Source organism: Protomyctophum parallelum, assembly GCF_964188405.1.
Source record: "Protomyctophum parallelum genome assembly, chromosome: 21".
NCBI classification, from domain to species: domain Eukaryota; kingdom Metazoa; phylum Chordata; class Actinopteri; order Myctophiformes; family Myctophidae; genus Protomyctophum; species Protomyctophum parallelum.
Window position 1 is genome coordinate 26,295,000 of NC_139713.1, and position 22,705 is coordinate 26,317,704.

At 44.3% G+C, this 22,705-nt stretch overlaps 1 protein-coding gene across 1 annotated transcript; it reads left to right on the forward strand.

Annotated features, from left to right (window-relative positions):
* The first annotated feature begins 505 nt into the window (after positions 1-505).
* Positions 506-22,305, forward strand: zer1 (zyg-11 related, cell cycle regulator). Its single transcript, XM_083794285.1, has 17 exons — positions 506-948; positions 2,305-2,988; positions 3,298-3,448; positions 7,633-7,866; positions 8,610-8,839; positions 9,645-9,818; positions 11,248-11,362; positions 13,102-13,248; positions 13,892-14,065; positions 14,904-15,119; positions 15,636-15,677; positions 15,833-15,952; positions 16,442-16,557; positions 18,205-18,393; positions 18,970-19,067; positions 19,989-20,091; positions 20,630-22,305. Exons 2-17 carry the CDS (start codon positions 2,822-2,824, stop codon positions 20,715-20,717), a joined length of 2,364 nt encoding a protein of 787 aa, XP_083650411.1. The 5' UTR covers positions 506-948; positions 2,305-2,821; the 3' UTR covers positions 20,718-22,305.
* The last annotated feature ends 400 nt before the right edge of the window (positions 22,306-22,705 follow it).

Sequence of the window (22,705 nt, forward strand, 5' to 3'; positions counted from 1 at the left end):
GTTCCAAAACTTTTCAGGCCGCGAACGGCCAAAATAATCATATTTGAACTGGGGAGTGGGGATCGACCCCCCATCCTGACAAGAGTGTGGGGGGCTTTTTATGCCTTTGTGTATTATTGATAGGACAGTAGGCATATAGGAAATGGAAATGGGGGGCGAGAGATGGGGAGTGACACACACATTTGGCTTTATTTCTGTCGCTGTTGTGCCAGAAACAGAGAGAGATAGTGCTGCACTGTTGCCTGCTAATGAGAGGGGGGGGGGGAGTTGCACCACTCAGTTCACACGGGTGTGATTTTTTTGTAGCCTACTGTTGAGTGAGAAAACAATATGTTGCACACTAGGTAGGGACCCCCGAAACAAGTACTGTACTGTACTGTACTGTACTGTACTGTAGGCTCCTGTGGGACCAGTCGAGGCTGTCTTTCTCCAGACCTGGCAACCTAGGAGGAGCAACCAAGGGCAGGAGAAAGAAGGAGAAGAAGAAGAGGAGGAGGAGGAGGAGGAGGAGGAGCCTGTTGTTTGTTGACATCGGTGGAAAAAGAGCAGCTCTCTGGATGAGTGAAGAACGAACACTGATGGAAGAATAACAAAACACAACAAAACAACACTATAACAACACACCACACATCCTCCTTCCTCCGCACAACACACACACACTCACAGAGAGACACAGTGACAGTCACATACACAGCAGCAGGGTAAAGAGACCTTCATTAGAGTAGAGAGAGAGAGAGTGTGTGTGTACATGGCTACCGATGGCTACTAGCTAGCCCGTTGTAAAGGACACTGCTGCTGTTCTGATCCAAACTCTACCTGATGCTGATGGATCAGTGGCGCTTCAGAACTGAGTTCTGAAGCTGTTCTGACCCGCTGTTCTGTTGTGTCCAGCCTCTGCCTGCTGCCACATACACAGCACAACACTACAGCTGTGTTGTTTGTTGTCATGTAAGTATATACTGTATAAGGTGGTGGGGGGAATGTCAAAGTATTATGTATCTAGTCTGACCTCACGTTACATTGCCATGGAATTGTGCCGTGGCGCTGTGTCAAGAGTAAATGTAATCTGAGGTTACAGTTTTCGCTGTCAAAGTAAATGGATAAGATGTTTGTTAATTCTGGTTTTGTCCAATGTCAAAGTGTCTGCATCTATTCTGACATTATACATGATTACATTATAACTGTTGTGGTAATTCTGATCTGACGTTACATTACATGTAATTATAGCACTGTGTCAAAGAAGGTCTGTCAAAGTAAAATGCATTGGATCTAAATTTACATTACTGTAACTATAGCTCTTGTGGTGATGTCAGAGTAAATATATCTACTATCTGATATGACATTGTAGCCTGCGGCCACACATCACAGCAAGCTAACATTAATAACATTAGCATACTAAATGTCTGATTGTCGTCTATATGCTACTTTCAGGTTTATATGATAAGCATCACTGGTTGAACTCTTGATTTAATTTATTTTAAGTAATGTACTACAATGACAATGTGGAAACACTGTTAAAAGTTAAAGTACAAAACATTGCCATACCTACGGCTACAGTATAAAACTGTTCTAAAAGTACTCTATTTGTAGAATGGTCTATTTCACGATCATGATAGTGATAATGAATGTATATATTGCACTTTTCCAAACAAGGTTACAAAGTTACAAAGCATAATAACCATACAGGTTAAGTATGTAATTACTAATGTATTAGTGTGTTTATTATTTTAATGTTAGCTGGTAAAGTTGGTGCTGCTTACCGTGTAATAATACATACTACATAGTAATTAATGCAGTAGTTTCCAACCCTTTTCATATCAAGGCCCATTATTTATTCGGCATTTGAACCGCAAACCACCATTTGATTAGATTTAGCCTCTCAGACCCAAGACTAAGAATATTTTGTTATCGTTGGATAACATTTTGACATTTTGTCAAACCATTTACTTTTACGCTCTCAAGAGATAAAGATCTAATTAGGGTCCATTTGGTTACCATTACCAACTCTCTATCATTCAACTGGGGACCACCTGGAACCCCCCCAAGGACCGCTGGTGGTCCCCGGAACACCGTTTGAGAACCACTGACTTAATGTATCTTTTGTAATCTAAATATGCAAAGTAACTAAAGCTGTGAGTGTCAAATAATTGTAGTGGTATGAAAAGCTAAATATTGATGTCTCAGATGTAGTTGTGTGGAAGTATCAAAAAGTTATAAAACTATTATTATTTAATTTTCCCAAATTGATCTGAATTTTTGCACTTTTTGTAAAAATTCAGAAATATATATATATTTTTTTTCTAGAATTGGTGTCTGTGACCTTGCCGCCCCCCTCGGCGAGGCGAGGACCGATCGGCCACTTCATCTCCCCACCCCTCCCCTCTCCCCTCCTCCCCCTTCCCGGACGCCAGCCAGCCAGCCAACCAGCCAACCAGGGGAGGTGAAACGGTCCACAGTCAGCCAACCAGGGGACGTGAGCAGTCCACAGCCAACCAACCAGGGGAGGCGAGCGGTCCACAGCCAACCAACCAGGGGAGGCGAGTGGTCCACAGCCAACCAACCAGGGGAGGCGAGCGGTCCACAGTCAACCAACCAGGGAAGGCGAGCGGTCCACAGTCAACCAACCAGGGGAGGCGAGCAGTCCACAGCCAACCAACAAGGGGAGGTGAGCGGTCCACAGCCAACCAACCAGGGGGAAGCGAGCAGTCCACAGCCAACCAACCAGGGGAGGCGAGCAGTCCACAGCCAACCAACCAGGGGGAGGCGAGCAGTCCACAACCAACCAACCAGGGGGAAGCGAGCAGTCCACTCCACGTTGACCATGGCGTGCAAAGCTGAGGACAGCCCGGACACCCTCATGACCCTGTGCACCGCCTACTGCCTGCGGAACCTCCGCAAGACCATGTGCTACCCCAGCAACCGCAGCAAGCTGTGCCTGCGCTCCGACATCTTCCTGCCCAGCGAGATCTGCGACAGGCTCGTCAACACGTACGTTAATCCCACACATACATTCATGTGGTCATCTATATGTGTTTTGCAGCCTGAAGATGTATCTGCTTTATGGCGAAATGATGTAATTATGCAATTATGCAAGTCAACCTGGCTTACCTGTTTTGGGTCATTGAACCCATGAAAAGTATTAAGAGCTTGTGACCTATGTCAGGGGTTTTCAACAGGTGGTCCCTGACCATTCATTTAGTAATGTAGGATTTGTTGATGTTTTAAATTTTAAATTTTGACTAGATTTAGAAGACATTTTGATGCTCTTGCTTCTGAAATGTGTGCGTTGTGGAACAGGTACATGGAGCTGGTGCACACAGACAGTACCTTTGAGCCCCAGGAGGGCTTCTTCCAGCTGTTCTCGGACCCTCGCAGCACCAGGCTCACCAGGGTGCGTCTGAGGGAGGACTTTGTGCGGGACAGAGACCTGGAGGCCATCCGGAAGCAGGTCAGTCACTGTCCCAGCCTAGCCTGATTATCACGAGACTCTTTTTGTATGGTTTATATACATTTGCATCTTCCAACCTGAATAGTAGTGACACACCCACGTTGGTTCCCACTTCAGGGTCTTTGTTTGGTCCCAGATCCGAACAAACTTTTGTTCAGATCAAACTTTTGTTTGCGTGTGCGTGCGCCGTGCGTGCGTGCGTGCATCCAAGCACATATTGATGCAAACAGGGTCGTTGTAGGGCCAAAGACGTCCGTGACCTTTCTAGATTTCCAAGTCTGGGCCCTGATCCAGGGAAATGTTGGCGTAGTCGATACACATGAATCTAAATAACATTCATTCCCAGCATGCATGAACAAGTAACTGGCATACATTTGTATAAGTATTCCTCGCAACTGTCAAAGGAATGAGGAGTGCTTTAGGGGGCTGAGGTGGAGTCACAAGAGGTGAGTTTCAGCTAGACTGCGGTAGACAATGGGTCTTAGTTTTAGTCATCTGAAATGTTTAACTGTTAGTCGACTAAATACCGTAAGATTTTAGTTGACTAAATCTACACGTGATTTAATCGACTAAAATGTATGTTGGCAGGCCTTGATGGTGTTGAAATACCTCTAGATTTTATTTGTTGACGAAATTGTCAATATATTTCATTCATAGTTAAGCTTAGTTTTTATGTAGTTTTTATATAGTTTTTAATCGACAAAATCAACACTGGTAGGAGGTGTGGAATGTTGTGGGTGTTTCAGGGACAGACTGCAGGGTGTAGGGTTTGATCATGTCCCAGAGGTAAGATTACATATAATAATTGATGCTCTACAATTTAGGCATTTAGCAGACTCTCTTAATGAAGAGCGACTTGCAGTAAGCAGGAACAACACATGGTACTACTATAACTATGGTATACATCAAATACATATAACTAATCAAGGATCATAAGCAAGCTAACAGTAGAATATCTGTACAATGAGTATACACATAGAGTGCTATGCATACGCCTACGGTTGTCGAAGATTGGGACAATAGGTATTCCCAACCTGTGTGGGCCGAACAAAAAAAACAACAACCCAGAGAAATGTTTTCACTGTAATCCTAATAAATAATTATTTATTAATAATAATAATAGCTTAAATTTATATAGCACTTTTCTAAATACCCAAAGCGCTTTAAATAGGAAGACTAGGAACAGACTTTATTAAGAAAAAAACCAAAGCAAAACATAACAGTACAGGGTTAAAAAGATAAAAGGATAAACGAGGAAAGGGGGGGACATCCTAACCAGACCTCACCTTAATCTGCATTTGAGCCGCACAGACCACCATTTGAAGAGATTTTGCCTCTCAGACTCGACTTTTTGGGTCGACTTTTTGTTGTCGTTGGATAAGAATTTGTCCACATTTCCATGCTGTATTGACGTGGTACGATACCACAGGAGAGATAACAGGCAAACGTTAATCAAAATAACAATTATTCTACATTCCCTAATTGTATTGTAAATTAACTAATGCAGTTGTTTAGCAATAATTTAACTCTTGAGAGTGTACAGGTCCATTTGGTTTCATTTTACAATCTCAAGAGTTAAAAGATCTATAAGGGTCCATTTGGTTACCAACTCTCCATCATTTAGCTACCTGGAACCCCCTCAAGGTCCACTGGTGGTCCCCGGACCACTGGTTGAAACCCCCTGGGTTAAAGTATACAGTACAGTATGTCGGCTCCATTCATTGATCTCCAAACTCAAACACAATCTCTTGATTTAACCTCAGGTCTAGGTTGGATGTGTGGAGCCTCGGCCAGGGTGCTTTAGGGACAAACGTGACTGTGTGTGTGCAGGAAGAATTGGGGTTGTAGGGGTGGAATAGGTCCTGGAGGTAGGATTACATATAATGACTTTATGTTCCACAATACAGGTTTTACAGTACAAGTTTGCAAGAGGTAACAATGTCCTTGTTGTAACATTGTGTGTAGTGTGAGAGCAACCGTATTTACTAGACAATACGCTGTTCTGTTCAATGATGGGAATGAACTTGAAACTACAATCTTATCGTACACCTTTTAATGACTTGAAAGAAACCCCAGCGTCCCTATTCTGGGACAAACAATGAAGCGTTGCTACGAGACGTGAGCTTGTAGATCGTCTATTTATGGCATATAGATTTGGTCTTGAGGGAATAAAGCAGCTGACATACAGTAGTATAGAGCCCAGAGGGACCCCAGGTTTAAAGTGGATCAGTAGGAATACCTTGATAAGGGTCTGGCTGTAATCCAGTGGTGGAAAAAGTACTCACATTTTCAAGTAAAAGTATAATTACTGCAATGTAGAAATTCTCTGTTATAATGTTTTAATAATAATACAAATCTGCAAAATAACTAACATTTTCAAATAGTGGAGTGGAGTAATATTATCATAGTTGCCTCTGAGATGTAGTGGAGTAAAAGTACAGAGAATTGGACAAACGACAGTAAAGTAAAAGATCCTCAAAATTGAGTACATGTACTTACCATAGTTACTTTACACCACTGCTGTAATCACCCCATACATCGCAATACTAATAAACATTCCTGTTGGTCGATTTCCCAAGAACGAAGACAAAACCCACGGCACAGAGGAAGAAAGTCAGTTTTAGATCTGCTGAGTGAAGTAAACGTTTTAGAACAGGACTGAAGGCATACATCAGTCAAGGACATGACAGCCCTGTGGCCTCAGGACATGAAGAAGAAGAACGACGACAAAAAATCCCTACAGCGTACAAATCTTTGCTGTCTGCCCGACAGCAAAGATTTGTCATATGATACAGATACGGTTTGAGAAATATGTATTATGTACAGGAATAATTACATTTTCAGGTGCAATCAAGGACATGTCACCTACAGACACGGGAAGTGCAGAGCAGACTCACTCCCCACCGCAGTCTGAAAACCACCTATTCACTAAGCAGAGTTCAATTTTTGATCTAGCTTTAGTTGTAGCTTCTAGTTTTAGTCAACTAAATCTCCAGTTGATTTTGTCAACGGAAAAATATTTTTGGCGGGCCTTGATGGCATGGTAATGATTGATTTTACTCGGTTGTGTGCTGCAAATAGCTGTGCTGCTGCGACGTGTTGTGAGCTTGTAGACCCGACAGCTTCAATAGCATAGCAGTATATTATTATCCCATTAAAGGGCCACTTCACAGTACAGTAAGAAGAAAGGTCGTAAAATGGGTGCACTGTTTTTTATTAGCAGCTACACAAGGCTAGATAGAATATGTACGTTGCTGGTTAAAACTCACTGGGGTGAAAACGAGCAGTCCTTTTTCGATTTGACTTGATTTCCACTTATAATGTAGTTCATTTTCATATCAAGGACCCCCAAATTGACACTTAGTTATCACCCAATTTGAAAAGATAATGCCAGGGACCTCCATAAGAGCAGATTGTTTTACGGCTCTAGCAGTGATTTTCAACCATTCTAATTTCAAGGACGCCCATTAGGCCTCTGACTCCCATTTAATGGCATTTCCATCTCCGGGACCCCAATTTATATTGTACAATCAGTGTTAATTTAACTCTGAGAGCGTTCCATTTGTACGCTCTCAGTTACAGACCCATAAGGGTCAATTTGGTTCCTAACTGTCTGTCATTTAGCTGGGGACCCCCTGGAACTCTCTCAAGGACCCCTGAGGGTCCCCGGACCCCACTTTGATAACCACTGCTGTAACATATATACTAGTGGTGGGCAAAAACATAGTTTCACTTTTTTTGGCGTCCTCACTTTTCTGTCCTCACTTTTTAAGCCCTCAGCCAATCAAACCATCGTTATGGGGTACACACAGAGACACAAAACTAGGCATAGGAGGGGCTAGCGCTCCTCAAAAAGCAACAAACTTGGGGGGCAAAATCGCAATAAATTTCAATATAAATCGAATCGGCACCCTATGCATAGATATCATATCGAATCGGGAAGTAAGTGAATCGCACCCACCCCTACTATATTATATACTGTTGCAAGACCTGATCGAATACTGTAACATATATATATATATATATATATATATATATATATTATATATACTGCTACTGTTACAGGACCTGATCGAGCTGTACTGTAACACATACAGTATACTGCTAACTGCTACTGGTCCAAGACCTGATCGAGCTGTACAGTAACATATACAGTATATATACACTGCTACTGTCTGTTACAGGACCTGATCGAGCTGACCCTGACCAGCTGCAGCAGCCTGTCGGCGCGCAGCCTGAAGACGCTCACGTGCTTCCGGGACACGCTGGTGTCGCTCAGCCTGTTCGGCTGCACGCAGATCTTCTTCCGCAAGGGTGGAGCCCCACTGGCGTGCGGCGAGGACGTGGGCGTGGGCGAGGAGGAGGACGACGTGAGCCCCGTGTCGCGGCAGGCGCTCGAGACGGACTTCCACTTCGAGGTAGGCTCGGGCTATAGGGGATGGGACGTTGCGAGCTTGTCCAATTAAAATGTAGCAAAAATGTATACAAGCTTAAGCTTGTAGATCGACTATGTTTGCTACTTTTGTGTGATATATCGAATGACGAAGTAGGCCATTCATTTACGAAAAAAGTAATACGGAGATAAGAGGATTCTGCCTGGCAGTATACTAGACTGTATGCAATGTGGCTATCTGGAGTGAGTGTATAAATAATAGTGTCCCTCTGGAGTGAGTGTATAAATAATAGTGTCCCTCTGGAGTGAGTGTGGAAATAATAGTGGCCCTCTGGAGTGAGTGTGGAAATAATAGTGGCCCTCTGGAGTGAGTGTGGAAATAATAGTGGCCCTCTGGAGTGAGTGTGGAAATAGTGTGGCCCTCTGGAGTGAGTGTGGAAATAATAGTGGCTCTCTGGGGTGAGTGTGGAAATAGTGCGGCCCTCTGGAGTGAGTGTGGAAATATAGTGGCCCTCTGGGGTGAGTGTGGCAATACAGTGGCCCTCTGGGGTGAGTGTGGAAATAGTGTGGCCCTCTGGAGTGAGTGTGGAAATATAGTGGCCCTCTGGGGTGAGTGTGGCAATACAGTGGCCCTCTGGGGTGAGTGTGGAAATAGTGTGGCCCTCTGGAGTGAGTGTGGAAATATAGTGGCCCTCTGGGGTGAGTGTGGCAATACAGTGGCCCTCTCCATCATCAAAGTGGATAAACCTCTCTGCGTTTTGTGTGCAGGGCTTCGAGCGTTTGCGCATGCTCAACCTGGGCGGCCTGTCGGACGAGGTTGACGCAGAGGCTCTGCTGCGGCCGCTGCGGGCGCTCACCTCTCTGGACCTGTCCCGCGTCACGCTGCAGCGCACAGCCTTTCTGGCCCAGTGGAAAGAGCGGCTGGTGTCGCTGGTCCTCTACAACGTGGACCTGTCCGAGGAGCTGCTCGCCACGCTGCTGGAGCTCACCAACCTCAGGTGAGCCACAGGGTTATTACTTTGGTATTTTTTGCAACCTATTGATTTTATTGTTATTATTATCAGAGTAGACACTACATTTTTATTAGCATAGCACAGTATCATAACCTCACAATAGAATATTATATTACAATATTTAACATTGCCTCCCTAATGAGACGGCAGCAATAAAAGGAGAGTGAGAAGTACAAAATAAAAAAACGATTAAGGCAACGAAAGTGAAAGGAAAAGAAAAGGGGGGATGTGGCGGATCACTAGTAAATCATAGAGAAATATCCAAATGTGCATATTGCAGAAGCACAATATACAGTGTTACCTTTTACAGCTCATTTAGTTTTAGTTTTAGTCATAGTCTTTTGAATACAATTTAATGTCGTTTTTTGTCACGTTTTAGCCATCTGAAATGTCGACTAAATGGATAAGATTTTAGTCTACTGTACTGTAATCAAATTTTGGTCGGCCTTGATGACATTGTCAGAAATGGTGTGTCATCATTAGCAGTAAGGACCCATCCATTCATTGTAAGTCTCACTGCAGATTTCTAATTGAATTGCTATTCTCAATTTGGTCACCTGGTGGCATACTGTGACAGTCAGTGACCTACGATGAGTTGCACACTTAACACTAACTGATATCTTTGGCATTGAGATGGAGATTCCTGAACATTTTAATGTGACACTCTTGTATGATAAACCCGAATGTAAATGCATCTTGGGAATTGTAGGAACACAGATGAAAAAACAAACATATTTGTTATAAAGGCTTAAACTCTTCCACTGTCATCCATCCATGCACCGCCACGCAGGCATCTGGACATCTCCAGGGAGAGCAGACGTAACTCCAAGTTCAAGATGACCAGGAAGCTTCTGACGGTCATCGTCCACCGGCTGCGCTACCTGCTGTCCCTGGACATCTCAGGCCACGTCATGCAGGACAACTGCACTGTCCCCCGCTTCGAGGACGCCATGGGCAACCCTAGGTGAGTGCTTCTCAAACATTTCTCTCTCGGGTCACCCCTGTAAATAATGTTTATCATCCACGGCACCCTTGAGTTACATTTACTTATTTTACAGCACCTTACATTCATGACATTATGTAGATCTTGCCCTCTGAGATACAGCATGTCGTGAGGAAACATTTAGATAATATTTGTTTCCATTGTGACAGAATGAAAATAACATTTATATGAACCACTTAAACTCCAGCATTCCCATTCTTGGGTGAACATTCACCAAAAATAGTCAATCTACAAGCTCACAACCAGCCTACAAATATCTACCTAATAAAAAACAACAAAAAGGACATGCAAGAAGCTCTACAAGTACAAAAGCAATAACATTCCCAAATGTCACCCATGAAAGCAGTGACATCAACTTTTAAAAATGTGCTTAACATACTAGTGTTCGCACCTCTGGCCTGACTTCGACCAGTGTTTAACCTTTTCATTAAATATTTTGCGATCAGTTTGTATTTTTATTTCAGCTGGTAGGTACGTCCTGATAAGTCGCAAAACATATTACTCAACCACATGGGACACTTGCGTCTCTATTCTGGGGTCAACATTCGCTGAAAATAGCCAATCTACAAGCTCACAACGTGTCGCAATGCGGCATGTTGAGCTTTTAGATTGGCTATTTTTGGCAAAGAGATTTGGTGTAGGGGGTAAATAAAAAGAAGGCACAGACCTAGAATAGAACCCTGGGGATCCCGGTCAGCTAAGCATAACACCTTTAATTGGTTAAAGTAATATTCAATGTATTGCATTCTGGTAGTAATTTCCTCAACACAGGCAAAATGTTATTGTCAGAACTCAATAGTATGACATCATGTGACATCTATGTTGAATACAAACAAGAGTTCAAACTAGAAAAATACCTTCTATGTGAAAACCGTAAGTATAGACAGGCTATTTGCAACCTTAGGCTAAACAACACAAGAATCCCAAAGGTCATCGGTAGATATAAAGGATTGGAAAGAAGTCAGAGGATTTGTAACCTATGTAATGAAGCCAGAATTGGAGATGAGTATCATGTTTTGTTGGAATGTAAGAATACTGGCATTATGAATTTCAGGCAAAAATACCTGCCACTTTATTTTTTTACCCACCATTCTGTTTAAATTAATTGCATTACTAAAATCTGAAAAACAAAAAGTAATCTATAAATTGGGTGCTTTTCTGAAAAATTTTCTTCCACTGTACAAATAGGGAAAGCCTTCCAATATGTCTATGTATATCGTGTAATCTGTAATGTATTGTATACTTTCGATTGTATACTTTTACGAATCTGTGCTCCAAACCATGTGATCATGGTCATGAGTTAAATAAATGATGATGAGTAAAATAATACAAAATTAGAGAGTGCGTATTTTCACGATGTGTAATCCAGTGTTGTTGTTTCCTCATCTAGCATTGAACCATGCAAGAGCAGCATCTATCCGTTCCAGGAGCTGGCCAGACCGCTCCAGTTCCTGGGTTTATATGACACCACTCTGTGTAACGTCACGCACATCCCTGCATATAAGGTACGCTTTATTTATGTCTAAGCACAACTGTGTATATAGAAGTAACTAAAGGGAAACGTCGCTTTAACAATTGGATTCATAATACTTAAAACTGTTTTACCGCCATCACCGCCATCTGGTGGCTTAATTGATACTTAGTAGAACGCCACCATTAAAACACAATTTTTACATACGACGTATGAGACCGTCATAAGGATTAGAAACGATCGTAGCCTTGGACGTCTGTGGACGTCATAGCGACGTCCTAGTGACACGGGGCGAGATAAGAATATTCAGAATTTTTCCTATTTTTTTTTTTGCCGTATGCTAACGCTCTGTGCAACTATTAGCTTGTCATTGACTCCCATGTTAGCGCGGCGGAAAGAATGACTTGTATCTCCTAATCCAGGGCGCTCTCCGTGGTGATGAATGGATCGATATGCTGGCACTTCATTTCTGCTCCTCATCCGTCTCTCCCGCAAAATATGAACGCTTTTTGGATCATATATCGTATAAATTAAAATTATCGGGTTGTTAAGGTAAATTTGTCAAGTCAACTTTTTTAGGAAAGTGTTTCCGGTTCATGGCTTTCAGAGTAATAGCGATCAGACAACTCCAGCACCCCAGAGCTCCTATTTTGATGCACTTCCGGCACTAAAAGTGTTTAACTTCAATCTTAATCGTATTATTTTGAAGGCCGTTTCTCTCGGAAACGGGGAAACAGGTAGTGATGAATCGCTATGTAACAGGTCCCACAAATGTTATTTCATTCACACAAAACATACATTTTGTAACCGGTGATCATATCATTTGTAGAAATGAGCCGCAAATCAAGCTTGTTTTGATCAAAAACACAGCCGGGAAGTGTTACAAGCGCTTAGAGTAGAACAGAGTTGTGAACCGTAATCAATATTTATTTAAAAAAGCATCAAAAGACGATCTCGGCGTCGAGAGCCCAAGTAGGTAAAGGTGTTAAAAGATGATCTCGGCGGCGAATGAGCTACAGTAAGTAGAGCCAGACAAATGGCACATTTAAATTAGATTTAAGTTGGGGCGCCGTTTGCGTATAGTGGTTAATGCACATGGTATACGGAGTATATCAGAGGACCCTGATGTAATGCAAGTCTTGGTGCTTTTTATGGTTTTATCCTCGTAGCAGATTTTGTATTGACCTGTACTTTCATTTGAACTGTTCTACAAACTGAATACAATCAATCAATCAATATACCACATATAGCCTGACAGCGAGTCGTGGGTTCTATTCCAGAGCCCGACGGCCTTTGCTGCGTGTCACTTCCTGTCTCTTTCTCCCTGTTTCCTGGTCAAATCTTCAATCCAATAAACTCAGAAAATCAGCCAAAATATATTATTGACTGACAATGATCTGGGGGTAAAGCGAATATCCTGCCTCCTCCCTGCTCCCTGTTTTGTCTTTGCAGTGGCAGAAATGTGTTAAATCAAATGAGTCAAAGCATTATCAGAAATGGGAATTCAAAAATGTTTTAAATACACATTAAAATATATTTTACAGATAGCAGCTTCCTTTCTCGGAAGTGTAGTTTCAGACTCTGTATATACACACAGTCGCATTCGGAGATTGTGAAATAATTGTCTGGCTACGTGGGACTCGTGGAGTAGTAGTATATACGTAGCATCTCTCAGTGTGTGACTGTGTGGTATACTGTTATTTATCACTAGTGCGTGTGTGTGGTGTTCCCTCAGTAACGTGTGTGTGGTATGGTATTGTGTCTTTGTGTCAGGTGACCGGGTCTAAGAATGAAGAACAGGTCCTGAACGCCATCGAGACGTACACGGAGCACCGTCCAGAGCTGGCGCACAGAGCCATCAACCAGCTGTTTGACATCGCCAGGATACAGCACTGTAGTCAGCTGCTGAGAGCTCTACAGGTAGGATACAGCACTGTAGTCAGCTGCTGAGAGCTCTACAGGTAGGATACAGCACTGTAGTCAGCTGCTGAGAGCTCTACAGGTAGGATACAGCACTGTAGTCAGCTGCTGAGAGCTCTACAGGTAGGATACAGCACTGTAGTCAGCTGCTGAGAGCTGTACAGGTAGGCTACAGCACTGTAGTCAGCTGCTGAGAGCTCTACAGGTAGGATACAGCACTTTAGTCAGCTGCTGAGAGCTCTACAGGTAGGATACAGTACTGTAGTCAGCTGCTGAGAGCTCTACAGGTAGAATACAGCACTTTAGTCAGCTGCTGAGAGCTCTACAGGTAGGATACAGCACTGTAGTCAGCTGCTGAGAGCTCTACAGGTAGAATACAGCACTTTAGTCAGCTGCTGAGAGCTCTACAGGTAGGATACAGCACTTTAGTCAGCTGCTGAGAGCTCTACAGGTAGAATACAGCACTTTAGTCAGCTGCTGAGAGCTCTACAGGTAGGATACAGTACTGTAGTCAGCTGCTGAGAGCTCTACAGGTAGGATGCAGCACTGTAGTCAGCTGCTCAGAGCTCTACAGGTAGACTTGCAGACTTTATAAAAAGCAGACTTTTTAAGAATCTAACACTTCTCTCTCCGTTCCCTCCAGTTGGTGATTGCAGCGTTAAAATGCCACAAGTACGATAAGACCATCCAGGTGACGGGCAGCGCGGCACTCTTCTACCTCACCAACACAGAGTACCGAGGAGACCAGAGCGTCAGGCTGCGCAGAGAGGTCATCGAGGTGGTGCTGAATGGAATGGAACACTACCAGGAGGTCACCGTGAGTCTGACACACTAACACCACTTCAAGGGAAAGGCACTCTCCACTCAGAGCAGTGTTGATTTTGACAGCAAATTTGGATGTACTTTTAGCCATAGTCTTTTGAATCAATCCGGTCTCACCCAAACAAGGTGAAATAACACGGATTGAATTTGTAATACACTACTGGAAAACCCCAAAATCTGTACATATTACACTGAAATCCTCCCCATTAACCGCCCTATAGTTTTAGACAGCGTCTCAAGCGAGCTTGAGCAACGAGAGCCACCACCGAGCAGGCTAAAGCGAGCGGGTTGCCGTGGAGAACGTTGCGAAGTTCGATTGGGCGGACTCAGCCCCGTCCGAGTTGCAACCGAATAAGCACAGAATATTAAATAATGTTATGGGGAGCGCCCAAACCCAGGATCTACAAGATGAGCTTGTAGATCAGCAATTTTAGTGGGGGTCCTTTGTTCAGCTCTCTCTCAGCTAAGGAGTCATCATAATTTTTCGATCACGGTCGAGACCATGGATTTCATTGCCATCTCCAGTTCCTGCCTACGGATGTATGTGTCCCTACCCACTGAGCATTTTTGTAGTCTAATAGATCTAAATGGAAAATAAATGTCTAAAAACTGGGGTAAAAATAGTCTAGGCTTAGATTAGACGTTGAATCAACGTCGTTTCAACGTCTATATATATACGGTCTACATTTAGACCTTGATTAGCCTGGCTAATCTGAAAAAATACCTTGTGGGTGTGATGTTGTCAGTAACGGCATGTAAACACCTAGTATTCCATCCCAGAGGAGCTGGAGTTTAATTTAAACTAAAGGTCTAGTGTGTGTTACTGTCTTCAGGTCCAGAGGAACTGCTGCCTGACGCTGTGTAACTTCAGCATCCCAGAGGAGCTGGACTTCCAGTACTCCAGGGTGAACCAGCTGCTGCTCAACATCCTGGAGCCGGCCCGGCAGGACGAGTCCATCCAGCGCATCGCCGTACACCTCTGCAACGCCCTGGTCTGCCAGGTGGACAACCAGCACAAAGAGGCCGTAGGCAAGATGGGCTTTGTCAGGGTAAGGAGTGGAGCATCTGATCTGCTGTATGACGCGGGCTCCACTGAGTGTGTTGCGTTGCGTTTGCTCGGGGGGAACTGGGGGAACGCGCAGGCTAACGTGGGCAGTGGAGACACCCACACACCTTATCTTTGCCCACTGACCGTGTGTTTTCCGTGCTGGGCAGGTTGTGTGTTGGTGTTGTTTCTACGTGAATGTTGTGTATCCGCTGTTCCATGTTGTTGTTTCTCTGTAAATATTGTGTTTCCGCTGTCCGCGTATATTCCCGGGCCAGCGCATCACGGAAAGGGAAACCACAGAGCTGGGTTGAAAAGGCAGGGGTAGGGTCGGGGAAGTATCGCGGCCGAAGCGGCGCTTCCACATGCTTCAGCTCTGCGTCACGGTCTATGACTTGCCCAACTGAACTGTGCGCTCACAACCAGCTCAATTGTACAGTATATACTGTGATATGTTGGTGGAAATGTTTTTGTACTGATCCTAAAATATATCCGTGAAACATTCCCTTTGTCTCCTCAGACGATGTTAAATCTGATCCAGAAAAAGCTACAGGATGGAATGGTGAGTCGTTTACTCCTTTCTTTGACTTTGATGTGGTTAGATCCTGACCGATATAACAGTTTGGACAATATATCGCTCATTATTTTACTTTTTCAAACTTCTTTCGATCTTTCAAAAGACGGCATCATTTTTGTGTGTGTACGTGTATTCTCCAGTGCGATCAGGTGATGGAGTTCTCGTGGAGCGCTCTGTGGAACATCACAGACGAGACGCCAGACAACTGTCAGATGTTCCTCAACTGTCGAGGAATGAACCTGTTCCTGGAGTGTCTGAACGTTAGTACCTCATTTAAACAACCAGGGTTACCTTCGTAACCTATAGTTTAACCACATTATTACTGCTCACTCGTGTTTAACCGCAAACGATTGTTCCCTAATCCCTACACTACGTTTCGTCCTTACAGTCACGCAAATGTATTCTAATATAAATCAAAATCATCTAAGCATATATAGCTTGCTGCTTAGCTAAATGGAAATAAAAACAAATACATTTAAATTTAAATGTAGATTGAAATTATGTTTTTGTGAACGGAAATGGCAGCTTCCTGGAGAGGTGGAATATGGGGGGGGGGATACGAGAGCTAGTGTAGGGAACAATCATTCGCTGTTTAGAACGTTTTAAACTGTTTAACCACTTCTCACTTATGCTCACTATTAGAATGCTAAACAGTTCTGTTTATTGGCTCAGCGATTGTGTCTCACTGTGGCTGTGCAAAGCTACAACATAGATTTCAAACTGTGTTTCCCTTGGCGCTCTGGTTCCAGGAGTTCCCAGACAAACAGGAGCTGCATCGTAACATGTTGGGACTGCTGGGCAACGTAGCGGAGGTTCGAGCGCTCAGACCACAACTCCTCACCCGACAATTCATTTCTGTCTTCAGGTAAGATCATTTATATTCAGCTTCCCCCCCCCCTCCAGGAAATACATGAGAGACGCTGCGTGGCTAAAGCGGAAAGTATCATCAGGGACATTTACCGCCACAGCCTGTTCAAGCCGCTGCCGCACCCACGGCCAGGCAAGCGATTCAGGAGCATCGGGAGCATGACTGAGCTTCTCTTCTTCCCAGCTAAGTCCTGCCCTATGCGGGAGCTAACTATTTCCGTAGACAACGCCCTGGTAACGTCTGTCCCAACAGCCAGGAATCTTGGTGTTGTCCTGGACAGTCAGCTCTTGTTCAAAACTCACATCACAGCTGTCACTCGATCCTGTAGGTTCACACTCTATAACATACGACGAATTAGACCGTTCCTCACCCAGGAATCAGCCCAGCTCCTAATCCAGACAACAGTCTTGTCAAAACTCGACTATTGTAACTCCCTCCTTACTGGCCTACCAGCATGTGCACTTAAGCCTCTCCAGCTGATCCAAAATGCCGCAGCTCGCTTGGTCTTCAACCAGCCAAAATTCTCACATGTCTCCCCCCTGCTCCGCTCCCTCCACTGGCTCCCGGTCGCTGCCCGCACAGAATACAAAACTCTGATGCTGGCATTCAAAGCAACCAAAGGTATGGCTCCCCCATATCTTGCAAGTATGATCGAACCCTACAAACCCTCCCGCGCACTCAGATCAGCCAACGCAGGGAAGCTGGAAGTACCGCTCCACACGTCCCAAACTCTTCTCCCTTCTGGCTCCAAAACTGTGGAATGCACTTCCCATTGCAGTCAGAACTGCAGCATCACTCCCAATCTTCCACCATAGTCTGAAAACCCACCTTTTCAGACTCCATCATGGCCCATAGCACTTACCCCACCCCCTTAGATAGCATTTCTGTAGACTTAGATAGCATTTGATACAGACTTATAGCATGTTATGTAGACAGCACTATAATTGCATTGTATGTAGTCATAGCACGTCATAGTACATATTATGTATAGCATAGTAGTATAGATGTATAGTTTATATGTATAGCTTCATTATATAGATATTCCACTGTTACTTTCTTAGCTTACGCATGTTTCTTGATAAATGTTTTTATGTGATGTATTCCCATGCTTTTTTGTTCTTGCTTAATGTAAGTCGCTCTGGATTAAGAGCGTCTGCTAAATGCCTAAATTGTAAATTGTACTACCATACCAGACTCTTTAACAGCTTGTACTTGTCAGCAATCAGACTGCTGAACAAGAGCTAAGTTTTGTTGCACAGTCTGAACTGATTTGTGGAAATAGGGAGTCTTTTTGTTATAGCCTAGTCGTACATACATGCACCCATGATGAACTTTTATTTATTATGCACTCACTTTGTCATGTTATGCACTTTATGTTCTTCTCTCTCTACCTGTAACTGCAATATGAGCCTGCACAACCAAGTTTTTCACCCACCTTAATTGTAATGTGACAATAAAGATTGATTCTGATTCTGATAGTAATCATCATGAGATTTTGTCAAGCAGACAGTATTGCACATCTCCAAAACGCACTGTGGTGTACTTGCCCAAAGTTGCCCAGCCCTAGCCAGTTCAGTTGTCTATGTCTCTGTTACTGGCAGTGATGAGGTTTCTCATGTGTTTATATGTCTCTGTTACTGACAGTGACCTGCTGGAGAGCAAGGCTGACGGCATCGAGGTGTCGTACAACGCGTGCGGCGTCCTCTCTCACATCATGTTCGACGGGAACGAGTCGTGGACCATGGAGGAGCCCACCAGAGACTCTGTCATGGACAAGATGTGGGAGGCCATTCAGAGCTGGGACGTCACCTCAAGACGCAACATTAACTACAGGTGACTGACCATAGCTTTACAAGCTCTGTTATACAAGATTGGGGTCAGTGGCCAATTATATATAAGTTTGTATAGGGGTTCCTTCACATTAAATTGTCTGAGCACCATTGATACAGAAACATAGGTTTTTCAGAAAACTCGTGATTTAAAAGAATGTTTTTGAATTTTAACCTCAGGTCTCAATGTATTAAGACAGTGGTTTTCAACCTTTCTCATATGAAGGTCCATTACTTATTCAGCATTTGAGTCACGGACCAACATTTGATGACATTAAGCCTCTCAAACCCAAAATGTTGAATATTTTGTTATCATTGAATAAGATTTGGTACACAATTTCATGCTGTAAAATTATAGTATTTTGTCATTTGTTGTGGCCTGTAAGGCCAAATAATAATAATTTCATGTTCGAAATAAAGCTTTTCATTCACTCATCCATCCATCCATTAATTAATTCGTCTGCCCGTCCGTCCGTCCGTCCGTCCATCAATTCATTCGTCCGTCCGTCCGTTCGTTCATTCATTCATTCATTCATTCATTGGTTCATTTATTCATTCATTCATCCGTCTCTCTCCCCAGGTCATTTGAACCAATCCTACGGCTCCTACCACAGAGCATCGCTCCAGTCAGCCAGCACTGGGCAACGTGGGCACTCTTCAACCTAGTAACCGTATACCGTGAGTATTTTAACACCCTAGCACTGTTCAACCTAGTCACTGTATACCGTGAGTATGAACACCCTAGCACTGGGCCACGTGGGACACTGTTTAACCTGCACATGCAACCCAGATTTGGCACGAACAAGGGTTTCAATTTGTTCTCCTGCTATGGCACCAATGGGTCCATTTGGACCTCTGTGGTCCCCGATGTTGTTCTACAACAGATCTGATCTAATCAGATCTGCCTTTTTCACTAGTTTGGGTCCCGAGCTAAAAGGTTTAGGAACCACTGTTTTACAAGGTTAAAAAACACACCTGTGTGAAGTGAGTGGTGCAACTTCGTGTGGGGGGGGGAGTTCCAGACCCACAGGAACGCACCCAGGGTGCCGGCCCGGTTCCGGCGAGCCGCCCCGCTCCGAAACGGTATAGAAATGACAGTTACCATGTGGGGGTCCCCGGGGGTGGGGGGGAAGCTCCAGACCCCCAGGAACGCGCCCAGGGGGCCGGACCGGTTCCGGCGTGCCGCCCCGCATCCGAAATGGTTGAGAAATGACAGGGTTACCGATGTGCCGGTCCCTCTACTGTACCCTCTACTGTACTGTACTGTCACTGTACTGTACTGCACACCCGAAATCATCATACAGTTTGTGTGTGTGTGTGTGTGTGTGTGTGTGCGTGTGCGTGTGCGTGTGCGTGTGCGTGTGCGTGTGCGTGTGCGTGTGCGTGTGCGTGTGCGTGTGCGTGCGCGCGCGTGTGCTAGCGCACAGGTGGTGGAAAACAACCATCCTGTTTTCGTACTCATACCCAGCCAGGCAGGCACCCACCCAGCCAGCCACCCACCCACCCACACACACACATAACTTCGTAAGGGAGTGGTTGCACCACTCAAAAATGGATGGAAGAACATTGAACATCTGCTGTTGTTGTCTTCTCTTCCAGCTACCAAGTATTGTCCTCTGCTGATAAAGGAAGGCGGTATAGTACTTCTGGAGAAAGCCCTGGAACTGGACAGCTCACAGGAGGACACCAAGAGCATGGCCAGGTATGAGGACCAAAATATGACAAAATCTTGTTCTGCTAAATATTGTCACTGGAAAAATGTCCAAAACTGGTTGCGCTCGAGTGTTGCGGCCCAGAGCCATTGAAGGAGAGTTCCGCCAATGAGGTGGCAGAAAACAGCGCTGGTCACAGGCTTCATGTAACGCTCATAGACTTCAGTGCATTCCGTCAACATCCGGTCCAGGGCTTTGTCACTATTCACCAATAGAAGTCTCTATCTGCAAAGTGTTGTGAGCTTGTAGATCGGCTATTTTCAGCATGTGTAAAATCAGCCATTACGACGGCATCGAGGCCCGACAAAATACATTGTAGTCGACTAAATCAACTGTAGATTTAGTCAACTAAAATCTCACTATATTTAGTCGACTAAAACTAGACCAACACTAAAACTTTCCAGGTGACTAAAATGTGACTAAAACTAAATTTTTACTCAAGTTTTATTCCAAAGACTATGACAAAAACAACACTGCTGTGTGCGTACGGCCATATGGATGAGCCCTGATATTTGTTCCCTCATGCAGAAAGGTCATGGAGCAGTGTGAGAACTTCAAGGACGACCCCATGGAGATCAACGCGGCGCAGGACATGAACGCTGGGGGGCGGGGTTAGAGTACACCCCTCCACAGTACACACACACACACACACACACACGCTCAACGAGTTCCCTGCTCCCATCAGCCCCGGCGGTGGGCGATGTGTCGAGCTGCTCTGCTGGTCTTGTTTTTCCTTTGGGACATAACGAAATGAATTGCTTCGTAAACACTTTAGAACATAATTACTGTATGTGTGGTGGCATGGTGTTCACTTTCTGAGGTGTGTGCTTTTTTTCCGGGTGTTGTGTGTGTGTGCGTGTGTGCGCGCGTGTGTGTATGCGCGCGTTAAAGAGAGAGATCATCTTAAAAAAGACTTCAGAAATTGCTTGGCGCCTAAAACAGTAGCCGAGACCGCTTATAACGACCCCCCCCCCCCCCCCCCCCACGCCGAACAAAACCACACGTTCATAAAGTTCTTCCACCCCGTTTTCTCTTTAAACCCTTTGAAAGCCTCATTGTGAAACCAATGATTAGGAACTTAAAGTGTTCTACTATCTATCGATTGATCATTACAGTATGCCACTATCGATCGATTGACCATTAAAATGAACATGCTCTGAAAATGCACCGCGGCCCACCCATCTGTCCCCTTAACACGGCAGCCTGACGTTAGGCTGGTCAGATATGGCCCACCTATCTGTCCCCTTAACACGGCAGCCGGACGTTAGGCTTGTCAGATATGGTCGTGGGACGCCAACACAAAGTGGGCCCTGATTAGGGATGGGACCATATGAAAATGACATGCCTCGATTATTGTGGCAAAAATTGCGATTAACAATATTATCGCCATAATCAAAATACGCTTAAAACTTCAAATGCCACTTTTGTTTAACCACTTGAACGCCCGGCAACTTGTAGATCTGCTTTCCTTGGCGAATCGATTTGTGTAGAGTGAAGTAAGAGCATACCAAATGCACTCTTTACAGGTCAGTTTTTATCAATCATAGAGGGTTACGTTAAGTTTACGTTAAGCACGTTAAGTGCCGCTAACTTTGCAGCTCAACAAAAGCTAATTCGTCCTAGTGTTTGACGCAGGACAATTTCACGATACATTACGATTATTGTGAGCATGTATTTTGTATCACGACGAACAATAATAATGATTATCGGCCCCCATCCCTAGCCCTGGTCCAGAAAAGGTTGAGAACCACACTGTCCTATAACAGTTCACTCATCTCAAATCATACATCGTACAATTAGCGTTCACACACACAGCGGAGAAAGAAATAAGTCTTCCCGGATCTGGTGACTCAGTGAACTTTGCCGTTACGTAGGTTACGTAACGGCAAAATGAACGACTCAATGAACATCGTTGTTACATAATGTAAATACATAACGTCTCGTCTCATTCTTTGTCCCGTGTGTCCTTTTTGTGTGTTTTTTTTTTAATAACTATAAACTCGGGTGATTTTCTTTGTATTTAAATCAGTAACTAATTGTGGCCACCCTACTTTGTTGTGTGAATCTTTTAAAAAGCAGCGATCTTCAACAACTGGGGGCCGCGGACAGGTCGAACAACCTGGGGGAACAACAGGAAGTTCTTGGCAATTGTCTTGTTTTGTTTTGAAAAGGCCCCGAAACATCATTAAACATTTCTTTTCATATTTATGTATGTGGCACTGCTTTACTAGCTGAAATACTGCACCTTCGTTCCTACTCTCACCTATGGTCATGATGTGTGAGACCGAAAGAATAAGGTTGAAGCGGCCGAAATGAGTCGGTTACGCGAGAGAGACTCTGAGTAGAGCTGCTGCTTCTTGGCTTTTTAAAGGAGCCAACTTAGGTGGTTCAGGCATCTGGTAAGGATGCCTCCTGATCGTCTCCCTAGGGAGGTCCTCGCTGCTCGTCCCAGTGGGAGGAGACCCAGGGGCAGACCAAGGACCAGATGGGGGGTTTATACATCTGTAACATCGTCACACTGGCCTGGAACACCTCAGATTTTCTAAAGTTCTGAAGAGGAAAGTCTGGAGCTCTCTGCTGGAACTGTTGCCCCCGCGACCCGAC

Coding starts and splice junctions, on each gene's coding strand:
- zer1 (XM_083794285.1), top strand. CDS start 2,822: ATGGCGTGCAAAGCTGAGGACAGCCCGGACACCCTCATGACCCTGTGC. Junction 2,989..3,297: donor TGCGACAGGCTCGTCAACAC/GTACGTTAATCC, acceptor GTTGTGGAACAG/GTACATGGAGCTGGTGCACA. Junction 7,867..8,609: donor AGACGGACTTCCACTTCGAG/GTAGGCTCGGGC, acceptor TTTTGTGTGCAG/GGCTTCGAGCGTTTGCGCAT.